The 21,737-nt window shown below is 37.3% G+C and overlaps 2 protein-coding genes and 1 long non-coding RNA gene across 4 annotated transcripts in view; 2 read left to right on the top strand and 1 right to left on the bottom strand.

Annotated features, from left to right (window-relative positions):
* The first annotated feature begins 1,544 nt into the window (after window positions 1–1,544).
* Window positions 1,545–9,449, top strand: LOC132143950 (probable E3 ubiquitin-protein ligase HERC3). The gene is made up of 24 exons (XM_059554613.1): window positions 1,545–1,853; window positions 2,049–2,163; window positions 2,248–2,324; window positions 2,447–2,668; window positions 2,819–2,910; window positions 2,982–3,112; window positions 3,290–3,414; window positions 5,141–5,211; window positions 5,295–5,404; window positions 5,686–5,745; window positions 5,832–5,937; window positions 6,020–6,206; window positions 6,292–6,455; window positions 6,552–6,626; window positions 6,718–6,822; window positions 6,938–7,006; window positions 7,456–7,584; window positions 7,658–7,798; window positions 7,873–8,039; window positions 8,140–8,206; window positions 8,296–8,354; window positions 8,769–8,952; window positions 9,033–9,132; window positions 9,230–9,449. The coding sequence occupies exons 1-24, from the start codon at window positions 1,643–1,645 to the stop codon at window positions 9,442–9,444; spliced, it is 2,982 nt and encodes a 993-aa protein (XP_059410596.1). The 5' UTR covers window positions 1,545–1,642; the 3' UTR covers window positions 9,445–9,449.
* LOC132143956 (uncharacterized) overlaps window positions 8,421–21,737 on the bottom strand; it is a 13,889-nt gene continuing 572 nt past the window's right edge. Inside the window, exons 2-4 of one of the 2 annotated variants that reach the window (XR_009434303.1) lie at window positions 16,922–17,014; window positions 9,003–9,105; window positions 8,421–8,918 (exon numbers count right to left, since the gene is read on the bottom strand). This is a non-coding gene — a long non-coding RNA (uncharacterized LOC132143956). The remainder of the gene's footprint in view (window positions 8,919–9,002; window positions 9,106–16,921; window positions 17,015–21,737) is intronic. The other variant, XR_009434302.1, reaches the window with a different exon arrangement.
* LOC132143170 (calcium homeostasis modulator protein 1-like) lies at window positions 18,213–20,772 on the top strand. Its single transcript, XM_059553314.1, has 2 exons — window positions 18,213–18,862; window positions 20,074–20,772. Exons 1-2 carry the CDS (start codon window positions 18,311–18,313, stop codon window positions 20,770–20,772), a joined length of 1,251 nt encoding a protein of 416 aa, XP_059409297.1. The 5' UTR covers window positions 18,213–18,310.

Raw genomic sequence — 21,737 nt, 5'->3', positions numbered from 1 at the left:
CAGCAAGAGATTTAAAATGAGTGAAAGAAGTGGCCTGTTTTGTCGGCTGAGGCAGGTCATACCACAATTTTGGAGCTGCCATAGCAAAGGCGCTGTCCCCTCTGAGTTTATGATTTGTTTTGGACACAAAACAAGAAACTTGTTTTAACTACTGCTCTAATCTGACGAGTTTAAGGTCATCATCGATTTTAACCCCTAAGTTAGTAATAATTGGCTAAGTATACTGGGCCAAATCACCCAACTCAACAGAATGGGTCCCAGTAGGACCACCAAAAACCAGCAAAGGATCAACGTAAACCAGCAAAAGGACCAACGTAAACCAGCAAAGGACCAACGTAAACCAGCAAAAGGACCAACGTAAACCAGCAAAAGGACCAGCGTAAACCAGCAAAGGACCAGCGTAAACCAGCAAAAGGACCAGTGTAAACAAGCAAAAGGACCAGCGTAAACCCGCAAAGGACCAGCGTAAACCCACAAAGGACCAGCGTAAACCGGCGAAGTTCAGCTCAAACCGGCAAAGGACCAGCTCAAACTGGCAAAGGACCAGCATAAACTGGCAAAAGGACCAGTATAAACCAGCAAAGGACCAGCGTAAACCAGCAAAGGACCAGCGCAAACCAGCAAAAAGACCAATGTAAACCAGCAAAAGGACCAACGTAAACCAGCAAAAGGACCAACGTAAACCAGCAAAAAGACCAACGTAAACCTGCAAAGGACCAGCGTAAACCGGCGAAGGACCAGCTCAAACTGGCAAAGGACCAGCTCAAACCGGCAAAGGACCAGCTCAAACCGGCAAAGGACCAGCTCAAACCGGCAAAGGACCAGCTCAAACTGGCAAATGACCAGCTCAAACCGGCAAAGGACCAGCTCAAACCGGCAAAGGACCAGCTCAAACTGGCAAAGGACCAGCTCAAACTGGCAAAGGACCAGTATAAACCAGCAAAAGGACCAGTATAAAACAGTAAAGGACCAGCATAAACCAGCATCCCAGCATCAAAACATACCTAATCAACATATGCTATTTTTTCAGCAGGGAAGTTGGTAAAATAATGTCTGTCATCATCCTCTACAACTTTTAGTTGCATTACCACCACCTGCTGGACAAGTCTGAATGTTGGTACAAAATAGATATAGCCCATATATATAGTGTAAGTACAACATGCCTGCCAAATTGTGTGAAAACGGTCAGAATGTGGTGCTTTAAGCAATATTAAGTCACATTTTCGAACAAGACGGGAGTAAAGAATTAATATAAATATCTTCATTTTTGGGTGAACTAGGCTGTCTCTTTAAGGTTTGGTTTCGTTTTTCTAATAAATCGTAATCCCTCATCCGTATTTGTCCTCAGTGAATAAAATGTAAATAAGATAACTGCTGACTTTTTATTTTTATTCAGTGGCGCGGAAATAAGGACTTCAATAGGTTAGATGGTCAGTATTAAAAAACTACAAACATGGTAGATACAATTTCCGAACGCTTTCATTTTTGGGGAAATCGAAAAAGTTTCGTTTAGTCTGAAGTCAGCATTTCCTTTTTAACTTTCGTGTTTGATTTCAGTTTAATGTGAGTGTGTTCCTCAGACCATGATGCACTGCAGATAATCTCTTCAGGAGTCTGTTCTTCTCGTGCATCAGCTGTGATCATGTTGTGTTTTTGGGGAGCGCTGGTCAGAGAGGGTTTGGGGCTGGTGAAGCCTGACCTAGTCAGACATGGCAATTCTGGAATACAATCTGTGTGTCCGAAATTAAATGTCCAGGACATGTCAGCTGGAAGGAGTTTTGCTGGATTTGTCCGGGATGGAAAGGTCTCGGTTCTGAGATTGCGCAGTGAAGATCGTAATAATGGAAAACTAAGTATGATGCTCTAAATGTCACTTTATGTCATAGTTTAAAAAGTTACAAATCCAAGTTTGTGTGTGAAAGTATATGATTTACTGAATTATATAGCCTAATGTAAGTGTATTGATGACATCATCATAATGAAAGTAGTTTAATTTTACAGTCTGAACAGAAGTTGAACAAATGAAAATACTTTATATACTCCTCCAGTACAACTACAGCTAAAGAATGACAGAATCAGACTGATTGTCTGTGGAGCAGATGGTGCAGTCCTTCTTTCTGATTTAGGAAAAGTCCTCATCATGGACAAATCTACTGTGTGCAAGTATGTTTATGGAGATATGACAGTATAAATGACCATTAATGATAATAGCAAATATCTTTCTGACAGATTGTCTTGTCTCTGCAGGTCTCTCAAAGGTCTGGATAACAGGCGAGTGATTCAGATCGCATGTGGAGACCATCATTCAGTGGCACTAACCAACGGTACTCACAACTATTTCATCTGCCATTTGCTTTCATCTTTTAACATCTCATGATTGAGATTAATTGATTGAGGTTTGAGTGTAGATGTTGAAACTTCAGATGGTCTAATGTTGCTCTTTCAGATGGTCAGGTGTTTGTATGGGGGGAGAACTCTCACGGTCAGCTGGGTTTGAGGAAAGATCATCCCAGCTCTCCGTCTGCTCAACATGTTCAGAGTCTGAGTGGGGTCCCGCTGGCTCAGATCAGCGCTGGAGGAGACCACAGCTTTGTGTTGTCTCTCTCTGGAGTCGTGTTTGGATGGGGAAAGAACTCTGCTGGACAGCTAGGCCTCGGAGACACTACAGGTCTGATTATGCAAAAGCTTAATATAGTATTAGTATAGTAAGAAAGTACATTTAAATGTACCAAATTTGTGCAATAGATATCTATATCATCAGCATCAATATGATGTATTTGGAAGTAATAAATTCTATTCACCATTCTTGTGACCACAGACAGACACGTCCCAACGATTTTAAATAGCCTGAATGGGAAAAAAACTGTGTCCATTTCATGTGGAGGAGAACACACTGCCACTTTATCAAAGGTGGAGTATAATTTTTGTATTGTTATATTTTATTTTTGAAATAGATGCTGATGTTATGGCTGTATCATTAGGGTGGCACAGTGTTCACATTTGGATCCGGAGGCTCTGGTCAGCTTGGGCACAACTCATTTAGAGATGAACATCATCCGCGGGTGGTTGCAGAACTGTGGGGATCTGAAGTGTCACAAGTAACGTGTGGGAGGTAAAGACTGTTGGTAACCAGTCAGTGTTCAGAGAAATACTACAGATTTCTGTATGCACATTTTTTAAATCTCATGCAACCATAACATCAAGATAATTCCTCACAAGATAGATATGAGTCCTAATACAAGCCTTTGTATAGTTCAGTTTAATAAAGTTTTTTTTATCTTGTATAAAGACACTACACACTTGTATCAGTCACGTCAAAGCTGATCTACTCATTTGGATGTGGGTTGCAAGGGCAGCTGGGAAACGGAGAAATGATTGCCCAGTCTGTGCCTTTCCCTGTGGATCTGCCAACTGGTAAGTACAGGTGCTGGTCATATAATTAGAATATCATCAAAAAGTTGATTTATTTCACTAATTCCATTCAAAAAGTGAAACTTTTATATTATATTCATTCATTACACACAGACTGATATATTTCAAATGTTTATTTCTTTTAATTTTGATGATTATAACTGACAACTAAGGAAAATCCCAAATTCAGTACCTCCGAATTATAATATTGTGAAAAGGTTCAATATTGAAGACACCTGGTGCCACACTCTAATCAGTTAATTAACTCAAAACACCTTCAAAGGCCTTTAAATGGTCTCTCAGTCTAGTTCTGTAGGCTACACAATCATGGGCAAGACTACTGACTTGACAGTTGTCCAAAAGACGACCATTGACACAAAGAGGGCAAGACACAAAAGGTCATTGCAAAAGAGGTTGGCTGTTCACAGAGCTCTGTGTCCAAGCACATTAATAGAGAGGCGAAGGGAAGGAAAAGATGTGGTAGAAAAAAATTGTACAAGCAATAGGGATAATCGCACCCTGGAGAGGATTGTGAAACAAAACCCATTCAAAAATGTGGGGGAGATTCACAAAGAGTGGACTGCAGCTGGAGTCAGTGATTCAAGAACCACTACACACAGACGTATGCAAGACATGCGTTTCAGCTGTCGCATTCCTTGTGCCAAGCCACTCTTGAACAACAGACAGCATCAGAAGCGTCTTGCTTCAAAAAGCACTGCTGCTGAGTGGTCCAAAGTTATGTTCTCTGATGAAAGTACATTTTGCATTTCCTTTGGAAATCAGGGTCCCAGAGTCTGGAGGAAGAGAGGAGAGGCACACAATCCACGTTGCTTGAGGTCCAGTGTAAAGTTTCCACAGTCAGTGATGGTTTTTTGGGTGCCATGTCATCTGCTGGTGTTGGTCCACTGTGTTTTCTGAGGTCCAAGGTCAACACAGCCGTATACCAGGAAGTTTTAGAACACTTCATGCTTCCTGCTGCTGACCAAATTTTTGGAGATGCAGATTTCATTTTCCAACAGGACTTGGTACCTGCACACAGTGCCAAAGCTACCACCAGTACCTGGACCATGGTATCCCTGTTCTTAATTGGCCAGCAAACTCGCCCTACCTTAGCCCCATAAAAAATCTATGGGGTATTGTGAAGAGGAGGATGCGATATGTCAGACCCAACAATGCAGAAGAGCTGAAGGCCACTATCAGAGCAACCTGGGCTCTCATAACATCTGAGCAGTGCCACAGACTGACCGACTCTGTGCCAAGCCGCATTGCTGCAGTAATTCTGGCAAAAGGAGCCCCAACTAAGTATGGAGTGCTGTACATGCTCATACTTTTCATGTTCATACTTTTCAATTGGCCAAAATTTCTAAAAATCCTTTCTTTGTATTGGTCTTAAGTAATATTCTAATTTTCAGGTGTCTTCAATATTGAACCTTTTCACAATATTATAATTCTGAGGTACTGAATTTTGGACTTTCCTTAGTTGTCAGTTATAATCATCAAAGAAATAAACATTTGAAATATATCAGTCTGTGTGTAATGAATGAATATAATATAAAAGTTTCACTTTTGAATGGAATTAGTGAAATAAATCAACTTTTTGATGATATTCTAATTATATGACCAGCACCTGTAAAAGTCATAATTTAGGATTAGGGTATTTTTTTTATAAATATTTTATATTATTCATGATGATGCTCAAAGATCTAAACAAAGTATTTGTTGCACACAGAATGTAATCGTGAATATACGATTGAAAAAATCATCGCTGGGGAGAATCATTCCTTTGCCTTGTTTTTCAAAGTAGGACATGGTAGTTTTCATTCATTAATAGTTTAACATAAATTATTGCTGCACTGTTTACTCATGTTACTTGAATTTTGTAGGAACTTGAAAGTAAGGGCAAACCCAATCCAAGTAGAAGGGTTTTGACATTAAACGACAAAATGATTGACCGATGGCTGTCTGGAACTGATCCATGGGCAACAATAAAGCAGTGAGTGTTTCATAGAGTGTTTCCATTTACTGATACTGATATAAATTCAGAGTTTATGTATACTATTCCCATGCCATTTTTGAAATACTGGGAAATTGCATGTGAAAAGTCACAACCTTAATACATTTGTCCTTTTTAAACTTACTGTTAAATAGAAGAGATTATTAACTATTATGTATAAATGGTTGTACCCTAATATAATATAAATGAGCAATTGTATATATTTATGCATTAAAAAATGGACTCAGAAAGAATTTGTAAAAGTATTTTGTTATTTACAGGGAAATAAATGCAGTGTTCTCCTCCGCTGCCTCTCTGAATGGAAGTTTTCTCAAAATGAAGTAAAATGAAGTAGTTCTTTTTAATATTTTCTCATATTTGTGCCTCCTTCCGTTGCAGATATTAATCTAAATGTCTGTTTTTGTAGTTGTGATGATCATTATCAGACGTCTGAAGAGCATTGTAGTTTGGATTTTGCTCTGGTTAAAACATCCTTTGCAAAGTTATCAGAGAATAAAAGCTTGATGTCAGAGGTAATGGTGTACATTTATAAACATTAAAAATGTTAATAACATTATAAACAATAAGATGCAGCTAATAGTTTTTGTATCTCAGGCAGTGAAGGTGGTTGAACAGATGCTGCGATCTCTGAATCCTAATCCAGTTGGTGAGGAATCGCTGAGAGTTTATCTTCTCCTCCCTGAGCTCATCAGACGTCTCAAGAAACAACAAAGAACCGAACTCACTGAAGCTCTGGCCTCCAAAATCCTTCAGCTGGATCCCGATGCTCACAAGGTGTTAGGTAAAGCTGGGAGAACTTTCAGCCTTTGACTTGTGTTTTTGGCTTTGCTCTATTTGTCTTAAGTTTTTGTATGTTATATTCTCAGAGAAGTACTGGTCCAAAATTCCTGATGGTTGGCTCAAAGGCCTGGTGAGGTTATTTCGCAGACCATCTGCTGAGCTGATTGGCCAGATTTCTTGTGGTAAAATGGGCTATGACATAACTAGACGCCTGAAGAGGTTTTTGAAGATACTTCAGATGATCTATCAGGTGCCTTTAAAAAAAAAACAAAAAAAAAGCTTTTTTGGATCAAAAATGTAATTTAATCTATCACTGTATAATAGTTGTTTATACTTTGTTGTGAAGGTCCGCTGCAGTGCCAACAGAGACATCCCAAACAGGGATTTCATCATTCATGAGATCTGTGATCTACTAGATACGGTAAGAACCAAAGCAATAGTGAATTCTGCTGCACAAAGAGAATTTAGAGGAAAACCAAATCACCACAGAATTCTTTTTTTTGCATCAATAGCTGCAAGCCACCTTCAAGGATCTGTTAGTGCAGTTATTTCTGCTATTGCAGTCTGCTATGACTGATGATTGTCAGGATATGCTGAAATTGAAAGATTACTACTTTGTAGGTATTGAAGGCTTCGGACATGATACATATCGGTACATTTCACATAGATTTGCATTACATATAGCAATAACTACCAGAAATCTTATATTACTTTACTGCATTTTTCTTTCAGGGAACCATTGAAATATTGGTCAAGTTCCCTTTTGTGGCTGACACTGTTTCTAAACGGAGAATGTTTCATGTGAGTGCCAGACATGAGGATGTACTCAGTCATACATATCCCATACATGAATATGCCAAACAACTGTGATTTTAAGCCAAAGTTCACCCAAAATGAAAATTCTGTCATCATTTCTTCTCCTAAAAAAAAAGATTTATTTTTGTCTTTATTACGAGTATTTAGATAGGATGTGGGAGAGAGAGAAGGGGGTGGGATTGGGAAAGGTCTGCGAGCCGGGACTCCAACATGGGAAGCCCAAAGCACAACGGTGCTACTGTATGTTATTAGAACTAACTTTATTTTCTACAATATAATGGAAGTCAATGGGCACCAAACTGTTTGGTTACAATAATTACAAACATTCTTCAGAATATTTGTGTTACGCAGAAAAAATTAAGCCATACAGATTTGAATTAGACAGAATTTGCATACTACCCCTTTAAAAGCCAACATTATTTTACTCTTCTTAGTACTTACAGTGGCAACTCTTCAAACCCAGGGCCAATGGCAATATGTTGCACATAAACAGAGAATCAGTGTGGTTGGACACACTTACGTATCTCAGACAAAAAAACCACACATTTCGTAATCCATTGCAGGTAAAAGAATTACAGAATTGAAATCAGAGTTGAAATGTCGGATATGGTATTTTAATGAAAATTTCCTGTCCAGGTGACGTTCATTGGGGAGAATGGAGTAGATATGAGGGGTTTATCGGCAGAATTCTTCTCTCTCCTTTCCCAATCTCTTCTGAAATGGGAGAAGAAGGTGCTGGAAGTCCATGAGAGTTCACTTGTTTGGTTTAATCCTGATGTAAGTTTTACACCAAGGATTCATTCTTTCTAATGTGGTCTTTCTAAATATATCACATACTTGTGTCTTTTCAGGGCATGCAAGCTAATAGAGATTTTTACTATCTTGGTGTTATTTGTGGAATGGCGCTCTACAACCGTCATTATATAAACATTGACTTCCCACTGGCCTTGTTCAAGAAACTCCTCCAGCAGAGTCCCACTCTGAATGATCTGGAGGAACTGTCTCCTGTGGAGGCCAGGTAAACGATTAAAGACTACGAGACATTAGACTTTTTATGCTGTAGGCTTCACAGTAGTGTTTCAGAGCAGGTCATAACTGTATTTCATAAATCTCATTAGAAGTTTAAAAAGCCTTCTTGAGGAGGACGAGCATGAAGTAGTGGATATGCTCTTTTTGGATTTCACGGTAATACAGTTTCTATGGTTCATTTGTATAAAAGTGTGCACAGCTGTTGCTTAAATGCTTACATTTGTCCTGTTATTTACCTCTTTCAGGTCAAAGGAAAAAAACTAATTCCAAACGGAGATCAAATTCAAGTGACCAAAGCTAATAGGTAGAAACTATCTATCCATTCAGCCAAAGTTTATAACTAGCAAAAGATCATTTTCTAAATTACCTCTTGATGTTATAATAGACTTAATTTAATTATGCATTACTTCTGAAATACATACATGACAAAACAACATAAAACGGCAAATTAATCTATAGATGCTATAGATCTGGGGTCAGAAATCTTGTTCCTGGGGCGCTGGTGTCCTGCAGAGTTTAGACACAACCCTAATCAAACACACCTCAACTAGCTAATCAAGGTCTTGCTAGGTATACTTGAAACTTCAAGGCAAGTGTGTGTTGAGGTAAGTCAGAGCTAAACACTGCTGGACACCAGCCTTTCTAGGACCAAGTCTGGTGACCCCCGCTGTAAATGTTCCTTTTGTGCATTGCAAAGAAAGAACTTTTTTTTCCCCAGACAGAAGTATGTGGATTTGTATGTGAACTTCGTTTTCAACAAGTCCGTAAAGAAACAGTTCAAACATTTTTCAAGAGGTTTCTATAAGGGCTGTCCACTTGATGCCTGGAGCATGTTCCACCCCGAGGAACTCCAGGAGCTTTTCAAAGGCTCCCGTCAATACGAGTGGAAGGAGCTTCAGCTGGTAAACGTGTTCAAGAAACTTGCCAATTCTTGACGTTTTAAATATTTCACAGTACCTGAGTTTTTCTACTTTCTCTTCAGTGTGCTTCCTATGAAAAGTGCTCTGCCTCTGATGAGCTCATCAAGAACTTCTGGACTGTTTTCTTTGAGCTCTCTGAGGAGAACAAGAGGAAATTTCTGAGTAGGTTTTGTCTTGAACATATGAATGTCTTGATGCATCTACATAAGGAATATCATTATTATGCCTTCACATCCTCATATTATTTATTTTTCTCTAGTTTTCTTGTATGGGACGGACCGTGTACCTGTGGGAGGTTTCTCAAAGCGCTCTCTGAAGATTCTACTGTTAGACAGTCCTGATGCAGATGACCGACTGCCAGAGGCCCAGACCTGTTTTGGCAGATTAATTCTTCCCAAATACAGCGATATCAACACACTTCGCAACAAGCTTATACACGCAATCAGCTTTTGTGAGGTTTTTGGACGAGGGTGAACTCCCCTCGAGGTTCCAACCCCAAAACATAACCTATACAGTCACAGATTTGCCACACAGATGTAACCCAATTGCGTTTCGAGCGCGGACCATGTTAAAAATCACATTGGGGGGGGTAAAATACAAGTTTTTTTGGTGGGGCTCCCTGGTAAATTAGCATCTCAGGGGCTAAATATCGCATTATTTGGGTCTCTTAGACCCGCGGACACAAAAAACAACCTGCGGCAACAGTGTTAAAGTAGCCCAATTCCACAGGACAACCGCAGACTTGGCAACACTGATTGTATTGTTGTGCCCCTCCCTCAAATATAATTGACTACTATATAAAAACTACTACAGGGGTCAAAATAGAACTTTGATAAAATATAACAGTAAATAAATTGTATTATTTACAAATTACAAATCTAGAGTTACCTATGGCTATATTATTTTAATAATATAGATGATTGATTTTATAGTTTCAAGCATTCAGAAATCATGCAAAAGAAAATAAAGTAGTTTTACTAAAACCATTTTTATTTTTCGTCCCGGTTGTGATGATAACATGTTGATTTGTTGAAGAAATTATAGAGGCTGTGTCATCTATATATAGCAAAGAGGTGGCCAAAAATGATAGATTAAGTAGATATTTGAAGCAAATGTTTGGTCAATAGCCTACACTGATTTAATTGTCCTTTAAGTGTAGCTGCAGCATTTGAATGGCACTTTGCAGGCATTTGTAATAACATGCAATGTACATAAATTGTTTATTTTGTATTACATTATGTATTTTAACAGTGTTATTGAATGAAACCATATAGTTATTCATTTACCCGTTATTATTGCCTCATTGTTTTTATTCAATGCATTTCAAGTTATTTGAAACGCTATTGTTGTCTTAGGTCTGTTTTTATTTTATTTTTAAATTACTTCATTGTAAATTATTACTTAAAGTAACAAAACCATGGTTAATTTGTGGTTGCCATGGCTACAAGAGCCATGATTTTTGGTTTTATTCCTGTAAAAACTGTGGCTAATTTTCATAATGGAACATTGAAACTCAGAGAGAATATTAGCTTTGTTGTTGGTGAAATTATTACCGACATAAAAACGCGTTATTAACGTCAACAGCCAAAAATGTTTCACAGGATTAGGAATGTACCTGAAAGCATGGCTCCATAGTTAGGAATGGATCATTTTATCAGTTGTTTATTATTCATGCAACAATGCTATTTTTAGGGGTGGCGATATATCGCTGTTCTTTTCTATTCAAGACGAAAATCAATATCTGGCACCAAATATTTATATTTTATTACAATAAGGCTCTATATATTCCTTGCTCCCAGGTTCTACAAATGTGTGGAAAACGCATCCCCGCCATTTCCACCTTCTTTCTAAATGGCTCTAAATATCCATGAACCACGTTCTCTATAAAGAGAGGAGGAAGCACAAGGTACTGAAGGATAAACAGATTTCCAACCACTGTGCTCTACTGCTATTTAATATGTTTATGGAAATGAGAACTAAAAAACTGCCCCGGAGCTATCAGCATGGACCATAGTCACCAATCATGTTATTACTGCAGAGTGCATATTCAGTCCAAAAGTGGATTGGATGCAAATCAGGTGACTTACACAAACATGCTTCACTATAAACCAGCTTTTACTGGGTTACTGCCATTTTCGATGCCAATTCATTATAGCTACACAAATTAAACTGTTTTTTTCATTTCTGTTCTAAATCACCAAATACTTTTAAATTCAGTTTCTCGTGGCTTATTTATTCATTAATGTTTAATTCTAAGGTTTCATCGCTCTTATCAGGTTGTATTCATAGCCAAGGTGGCTGGGACCATGTAGGTGGAACCAAGTACAGGGGGCTACAAAGTCTTGCAGGGCTCTCAAACATGGCAATGGATGGTATATCGTTATTTATTAGATTTTTTTTTCTTCATTTATAACACAAATGCATTGTTTGAGTGACCTTTTTAATAAAATTGTAAGCTTCACATTTCTGTTAAAGTTACCCAAGATTGGCCCCATTTACTGTACTTCCTTGTTGCGTTGAGGGACAATGCAAATTTATGGCTTGTGATAATCTGCATTGTGCCCCAAATTCTGTTGATTGAGATTAATTTATACTTAGTCTGAACTGATGTAATATTACTTCATAATGTAAACTGATTGGTAGTTTTAGCATCTTGGAACTTGCTTGTTGATGGCCAGAGTTTTGTCCTTGGCAAACCAATATCCTGTGAAACCAAAGGCCGCAGGGCCTGAAAAGTGGTTTGTCACATCCTCTCCCAAACCTCAGTCAATGGAGAAGTATTCTGTGGTTGAGAATTATGGGTAAATATGGTCTTTTCATACTGATTTATGAAGTCAGTTTGCGTTGCTGTTTCCACAAACTTTTAGTGTCATTGTTTATGGTACAATTTTAAGTTTGATTTTCTTGCGTCATTGTATTAAAGTCCACATTAAATCAAAATTGATTTTCTTATTTGTTTAATAAGTAATCCATTCACTGCATTACAAAACTTAATTTGGCACTTGTAATCTTTAATTTAAAAAACATTACCCCCCACCACCAAATTAGCAAGTGACAATGATCCAAACAATTACTAATGGATAAATTAATCCTCCCTCTTCCTCCTTCTCATTAAGAATAAGTTGTTTAAATTGACTGTTACAATGGTGAAAAATTACACAGTTTCCATTCCATTCCAATATAATCTATGTGTATGTAGATGCCTGGACATCTAGAACAGCATTCTGATGGAGTTCCACACCTGTGTTAACAAGTTGACTGTGAGACTTTGTCTTGCAGTTTTTCTTCAAAGAAACATGGCTTCTTTGCCACAGCCCAAAATGGTAAAAGCATGAAACATGTATTAATTCCTGGTTTGCTTGACCTCTTTAAAACTCCTCTCCTCCTTTTGTAGACTTTATATATTGTGATTTGGGCTTTGGACCAAACCAAGTGCCAAGTTATGCATGTATAACACATTAACCAAGAAGTGAGTTTTCAAGGACATAAGGAGCAAAAATGTACTCCCACAATGTGAAATATTTCTGCAATAATGATTAGATTCCCTTTGTATATTCTATTTTTAAACAGTTTGTTTGCTTTTTCTTAAGTTTTAAATTCATCTTCCCAAGTCTGAGAGTAGTAATTGTAGATTTGTGTGCAGTATACTGAGCTATACTTGTGATTCCTACATGTCCTGCTCCTCCAGTTGCATCTGGTCTGTACAAATGGATTAACTTCCTAAATGAAATAAAGTTTGACTTAAGCCTACCCAAATTTTTACTTGGTGATAACATATTTTTGTTTTCATCAGTTAAGACAATGATCACCAGTTTTGGAATTTGAAGATGGGCCCAGAATCCTCATCACCTCTTTCATCTGAAGAGTCCCTGCCTGATGACTTTGAGCTGTTCTGGGAATCAGATGATGATTACTAAGAGGATGTCTTTTACTGAAGACGGATTTCTTAGGGACTCTAAAAGTTCTAACTATGCAGTTATGCCTGAATTCACAAATTAGTTTGTTTCCTAACATTTGTCACCAAAACAGTAGATGCATTATGAAATAATGAACTGAGCAAAAGAACATTTAAGAATTTCCGGCTAAGCATTTCTTAAAATTATAATTTGTTTTCTTATGGAATGTTTCTCATTGACCCATATTCATATATCAGAACTGGCATGTTTCTAATCATCTCCAGTAAGTGTCTATTTGTTTTTAAGTACAACTCTTCATTTGACAATGGCAGAAACAAGTTTTCCCACTCTGAATTCTTCTGGAAATCTAATCTCACTAGGAATGAGAGGATCCCCAACCAGAGTTTAATGATTTAGCTTTAAGTTTCTTTTTTTTAAGTTTCTGCTTTAAGAAAGTCAGCATATCATGAAGTCTGCAAGCCATCTGCTCAGGGTCCCAAGATAAGGTTCTGTGGACTAGAAGATGTTACACTGCATTCTTCAAGTGGTAGTTTGTTAGCCCACATGGTCCAGTCAGGCCAGTCTGGTGTTTGTGTAGGAAGAAAAGGATCTGTAGGCAATGAATATGGCATGCATTGTCTGGAAGCGTTTTAGTTATGTGTTGAAGGGCGTTTTCATAGCGCATAAAACATTCAGACCAATGGGTGTCTGAGAATATGGCAGAGGGAGAATACGGGATCAGATGTACCAGTCTTTAAATCTGACCAAATATGTGAGATTAAACGGTATGACCCGACCTGACCTGAAACGAACTTTGAGACTTCCAGGGTTTTCTCTATTCTGGAATAGGAGGTCAAACTCATACTTGTAGCTGATCTCATCCCATGCTTTCTTAACGACTGTCTTAAACCACTTCAGAACATACATTTTAGCAAGATATGAGTTATTTTCTTGGCATAGAATGCCCTTAATGTACTTTTCAGTCACATTATCTGTTTTATCTGGATGTAGAAGACACAACGTATCGTCATCATCTAAGCTGGAATTGTTGCAAGGGCAGATGTTTGAACTGGCATCGCCTTTGACCATCTTGACTCTGCAACAGTACTGGATGGTTGAAGAACCTCTACTTTCTTTCGAAAGCTCAAACTCAAAAGTATATGGCTTTGGATGGACAACGGGTACATGTATGTCACACACTAAAGCACTTTCTTGAAGCCCATTGCTTGTATAAGCTCCCAACGCCAACAAAGTCCTCAATCTCCATGTCCGAACAGCTTCCAGCAGGTCATTCACAAAACCCTCTACAAACTCACAAGTTTGCCAACGGTGACTGGGTGGAACCAGGATACACTGGTTATGGAAGCTAGTTAAGGTCTTGGAATCAAGATCTGAAACTTGGGACGTGTTTAGGCATCTCAGCATCTTACTTTGCATCTTGGAAACATTTCTGAATAAATTTTTTAAAATACAAAAAAATTCAATCAAGGAGAGTGTCTTCCAAAAGTACCAACTGTATGTGTCCTCTTGGTCACTAGATTGTTTCCCTTGAGTTATCGTTGTCAACCTTTGACTTGAAGTTGGTATTTTTTGGTCAATGAATAATCCCTGATCAACTTGATGTTCGTGATGGATGTCAGTCCAGTCAGATTGTGGTTTTTCCGGGTGTGCCGCATCCCCCTGAGAACATTCTGGTCCACAGTGGGCCCTGACTGGTCCTCTTTGACATGATCATGTGTTAGGCCTTCCTTTGACATATGCAAGATCTGTTTCTCAGTGTCATTATCCAATATTTCCTGGTCATCTGGTGCAAATGCCTTTTGGTGGAAGTCATTTTGCTTTCCCACTGGGGACATTTGCTCCTCACGCAGCACTGTGGTCTTGTCATTTGGCGTAATTTGTTGAACATCTGATGTGTCCCCCTCTCCTTTCGGCACCCTGCGATGACTTTGTGACTCTTCCTGAATTTAATGTGGCAGCTTCATGGCAACACTGTGCTCCCCATGTTTTAGCTTTGCCCCCTCCTCCAACAGAAAGTGCTCATGGTCTTGCATGCTCACCATAATTTCATCATCTTGGTTGTGGAGGACATTGTGATCCTTTGAGAGGAGCAGACTGATGATCACAACAAAAACTTTTAATAATGTGTCCTCCATCCTATGAATGAAAAAAGTTAGCTCTAGCACACAAAGCTGTATATTTTCTTTGAAAATATTAATAAACAACATCATTAGCAATAAAAAAATGAATATTGAATCGCTTTTGAAATAATAATAATATAAAATTTTTGATAATTAAAAAGTTGAGGCATCGATTTGCCTACAAAAACACCACTGGCTCTGCACCCCATCCCAAAGAATCACTCTTACAGACTTTTAAACTGGTGGAATGACCTCCCCAACTCAATCCGAGCAGCCGTTTTCTATCAGTTTATTTGTTTTCTATCAGTTTTATTTTAATTTATTATACAATTAACAAAAGCAAAAAAGCTCTCGAACACTAGCTTGCTCTATTCTTCTATTCTTTTTATTTATTATATTATTTAAAAAGCCCTTGCTATGTGTACTGCGTTAAGCTGAGACTTGCATATCATTGCTCTTTTGTTGATTTTGATTGCTTCCATTATCCTCATTTGTAAGTTGCTTTGGATAAAAGCTTCTGCTAAATGACTAAATGTAAATGTAAATGTAAATATATTACTGCCTTAAAGTTCCAGTAGCACCAGTGTCCATCATTCTGAAATATTATTTCATTTAAATCATCCACTACTGCTTAATGGATATTTTTTATGTGATTAAACAACTTACCATTCAGAACCCCAAATTTAAGCGCAAATTTTTCTCAGTGTAGTTTGTAGAGCTCTGTTAGGTTTTTGCTTCTCACACAGAATGTACTCTGTCAGAGTTTGAGTTTGACAGAACACTTCCTTAACACTGTGCTGTCATAAAACCCTTCCTCTTTTATTTTTTTTAAATGCAAGTTTGTCTAATAGCTGTGTATGGACCAAAAGATAAATTGTAAATCGCTCAGTAATCAAAATAAACCCATTAGTGGTGCATTTCAAACCATTAATTCCAGAAACTTTAGAATCAACTAAAATATTCAAATATACACCAAGAAATATTATTATTTTTTATTAAAAATACAATTCTGTTCTTTGTAAGAACAAAGTTGTTCTGAAGTCTCAATAGTCTCTGCCAGCTGAGGCTCATGCCACAGCAATGAAGCATGTGGACTCTCTGAAGTTAAAAACTGTTGTTAAAATTGATTTGCTTTAATGGTGCTTGTGTCCACTTACCTTGCTAAGACGCAAGTCTTTGATCACTCAAATAATTGCAATCCTTTAGCTTTGTTTTATCCTTAGGTTTTTTTTTGGTTTTTATTGATTGGGTTTAATTTCGTGATGGTATGGTAATAGACTGTTTTTGAATGATTCTTTACCTTCAGGAATAAAGGAATGTGTCTGTATGAAGTGGTAAACGAATATGAGCAAAATGTGAAGTTATATTTATGGGCTTTTATGCTTTTACTGAATAGGACAGTAGAGATTAGACAGGAAAGCATTTTTGATTGGATAGAGGGGGAAGGGATCAGCAAAGGGGACAGGATGGGAATTGCACTTGGGTCACCCTGAGCAAAGTTGTGCTATGTGTCACCACACTAACCATGTGGCTATAGGTGCTGACTCTGCAAACCCTTTTGGTGAACTGATATGTATTCATTGAGGTGAATCAAAATCCCATTGATAATGTTTTCTGGGATGCATCGTGGTTTATTAATCAAGTTGATGAACCTTTGTCCAGTCAAGCCCTTCAGGGGAGATGATAACTACTTGAGCAGTCATGGCCTAATCAACTTGTAACCTGAGGGTTGCGGGTTCAATTCCCAGCAACGGCAGGAATTGTCAGTGGGGGGAGTGAATGAATAGCACTCTCTTCCACCTTCAATCATCAGTTTCATTAGCACTGGTATGCATATATTCTGCTAGGTTGTACTCACTACATACTGTATAGCTAACAATAGAGTGTATAGTTAAGGTTTTCCACCAACTGTACCTGCAATCCCACAGAGGATTTATTTTGAAATGGGAGAGGCAATGCCTTTGCATGATCTCTGAACCACACCGCCTGTTCCCATGGTATCGCCATCTATGTAAATACATACAATCAACCATATAAACTATGATAAAAAAAAAAATAAAAAAAATTTGATACTGAAATTATGATGTTTGCTAGGACAAAATACAAACAGACAGAAGTTTAGGATATCAGCAGATTCACATTTTCACCTGCAAGCTTTAGAATCTTTCGCATCACGTGGAAGAAGGTGTGTATTTTGTTTTGTTTGTCAAAGAGAGATAATGAGGGCTGAAACAGAAAACACAAAATCCTTTGCTTTTACAGTCGGATGAATATTTGGCAGCACATTGCAAAATTCAGTAAGTAGACAAAGTTTTATATTTTATTTCTTAATAATTTATTCAGTGAATTGTCTTGTGACCCTATTTACAGTACTTAGTCTAATTATTTATAAAAAATTAAAAATGTCTACAATTTACTGCATATTGTACATTTTTTGTTAACACTTTACAATAAGGTCTCATTTGTTAACATTAGTTAATGCTTTAACTAAATAGAGTAATGTATATTTGCGGGATATATTAACTTAATAATGTTAGTTCATAAAAAATTAGCTCTCAGTGCATTAACAAATTTTTACTTTTGACCTTTTAAACTTGTTTTAGTAAATGTTTAGATTAACATGAACTAAGATTGATAAATGCTGGTATTGTTCATTGCTAGTTCCTGTTAACAAATATTATCCATTTTTCATTATTCATTTAATTCTAAATTGACTTTATACATAATTTTATTTGCATCTATACGGTAGCCCAGTAGTGCACAACACAACAAAATCTCCACAATACAACAAAATCTCTGCAACACAATTAAATCATCTCAGCATACCACATAGGACAGATTTTGTTGTGTTGAGCTAATTTCTTTGTGTTGCGGCTTGTTTTCATTGTGTTTTGACTTGTTTCCTTTCTGTTGTGGCCTATTTATGTTATGTTGTGACTTGCCTCCGTTATGTTGTGGCTTGTTTCCATTTTGTGGCTCGTTTCCGTTGTGTGGTGCCACTGTACATCTGTGGTTGCATGAAGAACTTTTAACATTAATGGAACCTTTCTACTGCACAAAAGTTTTTTTTACAGTGAAAAAAGTTTGTTTGTATCACTGCAAACACCCCCCCCCCCCCCCCCCCCCCCCCACACACACACACACTCCCAACCCCCAGGACCTTTATATATATTTTTAAGATTTTAGATATCTTTTTTAAAGAAAGACATTCTGCATGTAAAATATCAATATTTACCCTTCAAGTAACAAACATTTTTTTCACATACAGGTTAATATCCAGATAGACCAATCCAAGATATCAACATGGATAAATTCCGTATGATGGCCCAGATTCTCCAGTCCAACCAAGAGTCTTTTATGAATGGCATTTGTGGTGTCATGGCACTGGCGAGTGCTCAGCTCTACACGTCTTTTGAATTCAACTGTCCCTGTATCCCTGAATACAACTACTCATACGGTATCAGTATGCTAGTTATTCCACCTATATGGTTCTTTCTTTTGGGTTTTGTACTAAACAACAATATCTCGATGCTGGCGGAGGAGTGGAAACGGCCGGTGGGACTGAGGAGGAAGGACCCTGCAGTAATTCGGTACATGTGTGTGTCCATATCCCAGCGTTCGCTCATCGCACCAGCCGTTTGGATATCAGTGACTCTGATGGATGGTAAAAGCTTCCTGTGTGCCTACAGTATGGACCTGGACATGACGGAATTTGGCAAGAATGTAAGTGGACATGGATTGTCTCAGGAGCAACTCTTACGAACACTGGCCAAAATACCATGCAAGCATATATATGATGGCCAGCACATCCTATCGAGAGAGGCCGCCACCAGATACATATGCTGTATTTCACAGGTAAGATGATGTAGTACTGCTTACTGTAGTATTTGCCACTGCTTGGTACTAAAGGGATAGTTTACAAAATGAAAATTCTGTCATTAATTAATCACCCTCATGTCATTCCAAACCAGTAATACCCTTTTTCATCTTCGGAACACAAATTAAGATATTTTTGATGAAAGCTGAGTTTTCTGACCCTCCATAGACAGTAAGGAAACTACCACGGTCAAGGCCCAGAAATTAGCAAGGACGTCATTTAAATACTCCATGTGACATCAGTGGTGGAACAGATGCACACAATACTTTTTGTGTGCAAAGAAAACAAAAATAATGACAGAAAGTATTCATTTAGAATGCTCTCTGATTTCATCAAAAATTATCTTAATTTGTGTTCCGAAGTTGAACGAAGGTCTTACAAAAGTTGTCTCAAACTCAATACCTGGAGGAACACAGATCTGCACAGTTTTGCTCCAACCCTAATCAAACACACTGATCCAGCCAATCAAGTTCTTCAGGATTACTAGAAACCTCCAAGCAAGCGTGAGTTGGTTGGAACTAAACTGTGCAGAGCTGTAGGCCTCCAAGAATTGAGTTTGAGATTACTGTCTTGCAAGGTTTGGAACAACAAGAGGTTGAGTTCACTTTTTTGGGTGAACTATTCCTTTAATTCAAAATGAAAGTAGTAGAATTACATAAAAAAAAATACATTGTAATAAATAATTAATTTGTCTTCAGAAATGTGGAAAAGGTGTTTAAAAAGTGTAATTCTGCAAGTTTAAAAAAATAAAAAAAAACATTTACACAGTGTAAAAAACTGTAAATTAAATAAAACATTTGTAACATTTTTGTACTTAAAACAATGGTAACTTACATTATATAAAAAATCTTAAACCTATTTACGTTAGCTGCCAAGGCAGCATTTCTTATTTTCATATAGTTTAACATAATGTACTAAAATAACTAAAAATGAAATGTATAAATGTTATTAACATATAACAAAACTAACACACACACATATATTGTTGACAAAAGGAATTAAGAAAATACTCAAAGAACCATGGCTGCTTAAAATGTTGGCAAAAATTTAGCACTCTGAACAAGCCTAAACCTATTGGCATAGACGAACTTAAAAATGTAGTATTTTTAATGGCACTGTACAATGAGGCTGAAAATAACAATGTTACTAATACATAATTTTTTTTTTGTCTGTATTCTAAATGTTCCAGGCTTTTGGATGGTTATTCTTGATGATCATCACAATCGCTGCATTTCTGATCAGAGCCATTCGTCCCTGCTTCACTCAGGCCGCCTTTCTCAAAACCAAATACTGGTCCCACTACGTAGACACAGAGCGCAAGATGTTTGATGAGACTTGCACAGAACATGCTAAAACTTTTGCCAAGATCTGCATCAAGCAGTACTTTGAGGATGTTAGCGGTGAGATTCAAAGCTTTCATGATCATTCATGTGGAGATGATAGCGACGATGAGGACGATAAACCTCATACAGAAGAAGACAAACTGATGGGCGTTCGGCGTCAAGACACCATGAATAAGGTGCTGTGGGACTGGCACACGTGCAAACCTCCGCTGAGTCTGAGAAAGTATGGAGATGCTAGCACTGAACAAAATGGCGATTGTAGCATGAATGCTAATAAAAATCAAGACCAAAATATCTGTGATAAAACTAACCTTATTGAAGGACAAAATGGCTTCAAATGCGGTTATGTGAATCCTGGCCTTGATATCGGCCAAAGCAATTTAGACAAGGGATATGAGAATGCTAGCTTTAGCATAGAACAAAATGGTTTTATGAATATACGTAGCAATGCTAGCACACGCTTTAATGGATTGATGAATGGTGGTGTTTCTTCTCCACGCAATCCTCAAAGAAAAACATGGGCAGTGTATTATAGCAAGGTCTGAGATATATTTATGTCACATCTCACTAGAAATCCTATTATATTGCTTTTCTAATGTATGTTGTCTTAACCATCAAAATACATTAAGGTCTTTGCAGTTATATTATGCATCACATTGTATAACCAAAGCAATAAATCATAATTCTAGTTTGATATTTATATTATATGCTCTACTTTATTTGCTCTACTTATTTACTCTACTACGGCAACATATATCTGTCAGTAAAAGTCATACATTTATGTGAGCAGATGATGAATAGTTTAAATAAAGTTTAAATAAAATGCTGTCTCGCTTTGTGTCACCAGAGACCACTATACAGCGCATCTCACCACATTTGACACATTGGTTATACTCTCTAGTTGATGTAATTTTTCTACTAATATATATATTGTTCATCTTTGGAACACAAACTGATATATTTTTGATGATATCTGAGAGCTTTCTGACCCTGCATTAACACAACTGTAATGTTCCCAGGTCCAGAAACATAGTAAGGACATCAATAAAACAGTCCATGTGACATCATTGGCTCAACTTCAGTTTTACGAAGCTACAAGAATACCTTTTCTGTGCAAAGAAAACTAAAATAACAATTCTGTCTATGCAGGGTCAGAAAGCTTTCAGATTTCATCAAATATCTTAAATTTGTGTTCCGAAGACGAACAAAGGTCTTACAGGTTTAGAACGACATGAGGGTGAGTAATCAATGACTGAATATTCATTTTTGGGTGAACTATCCCTTTAAACATAATTGTTTATTTCAGTTATAAGCATGAAATAAGCAATTAAGTTTAAAGGGCTAGTTCACCCAAAAATTCTGTCATTTAAAATTTTCTTTTAAGTTAGCATTTTTTAATCCAGTATTTATATTTTACTTTATTTCATCTTCATTTCAATTACTGACTATATATATATATATGTATATATATAGTTTTAGTTGTAGTTAACAACTAGTTTTTCATAAAAAA

This window comes from Carassius carassius, chromosome 7 (assembly GCF_963082965.1).
Source record: "Carassius carassius chromosome 7, fCarCar2.1, whole genome shotgun sequence".
Taxonomy (NCBI): Eukaryota; Metazoa; Chordata; class Actinopteri; order Cypriniformes; family Cyprinidae; genus Carassius; species Carassius carassius.
The sequence above is the reverse complement of the archived record's forward strand: the minus strand, read 5'-3'. Positions and strand labels throughout refer to the sequence as shown.

What these genes read in the sequence shown, in the direction of transcription:
- LOC132143170 (XM_059553314.1), top strand. Translation starts at nt 18,311, where the DNA reads ATGGATAAATTCCGTATGATGGCCCAGATTCTCCAGTCCAACCAAGAG. An exon ending in ACATATGCTGTATTTCACAG is followed by an intron (nt 18,863 to 20,073) that starts GTAAGATGATGT and finishes TAAATGTTCCAG; the next exon opens with GCTTTTGGATGGTTATTCTT.
- LOC132143950 (XM_059554613.1), top strand. Translation starts at nt 1,643, where the DNA reads ATGTTGTGTTTTTGGGGAGCGCTGGTCAGAGAGGGTTTGGGGCTGGTG. An exon ending in ACACTGCCACTTTATCAAAG is followed by an intron (nt 2,911 to 2,981) that starts GTGGAGTATAAT and finishes CTGTATCATTAG; the next exon opens with GGTGGCACAGTGTTCACATT. An exon ending in TCACAAGTAACGTGTGGGAG is followed by an intron (nt 3,113 to 3,289) that starts GTAAAGACTGTT and finishes TCTTGTATAAAG; the next exon opens with ACACTACACACTTGTATCAG.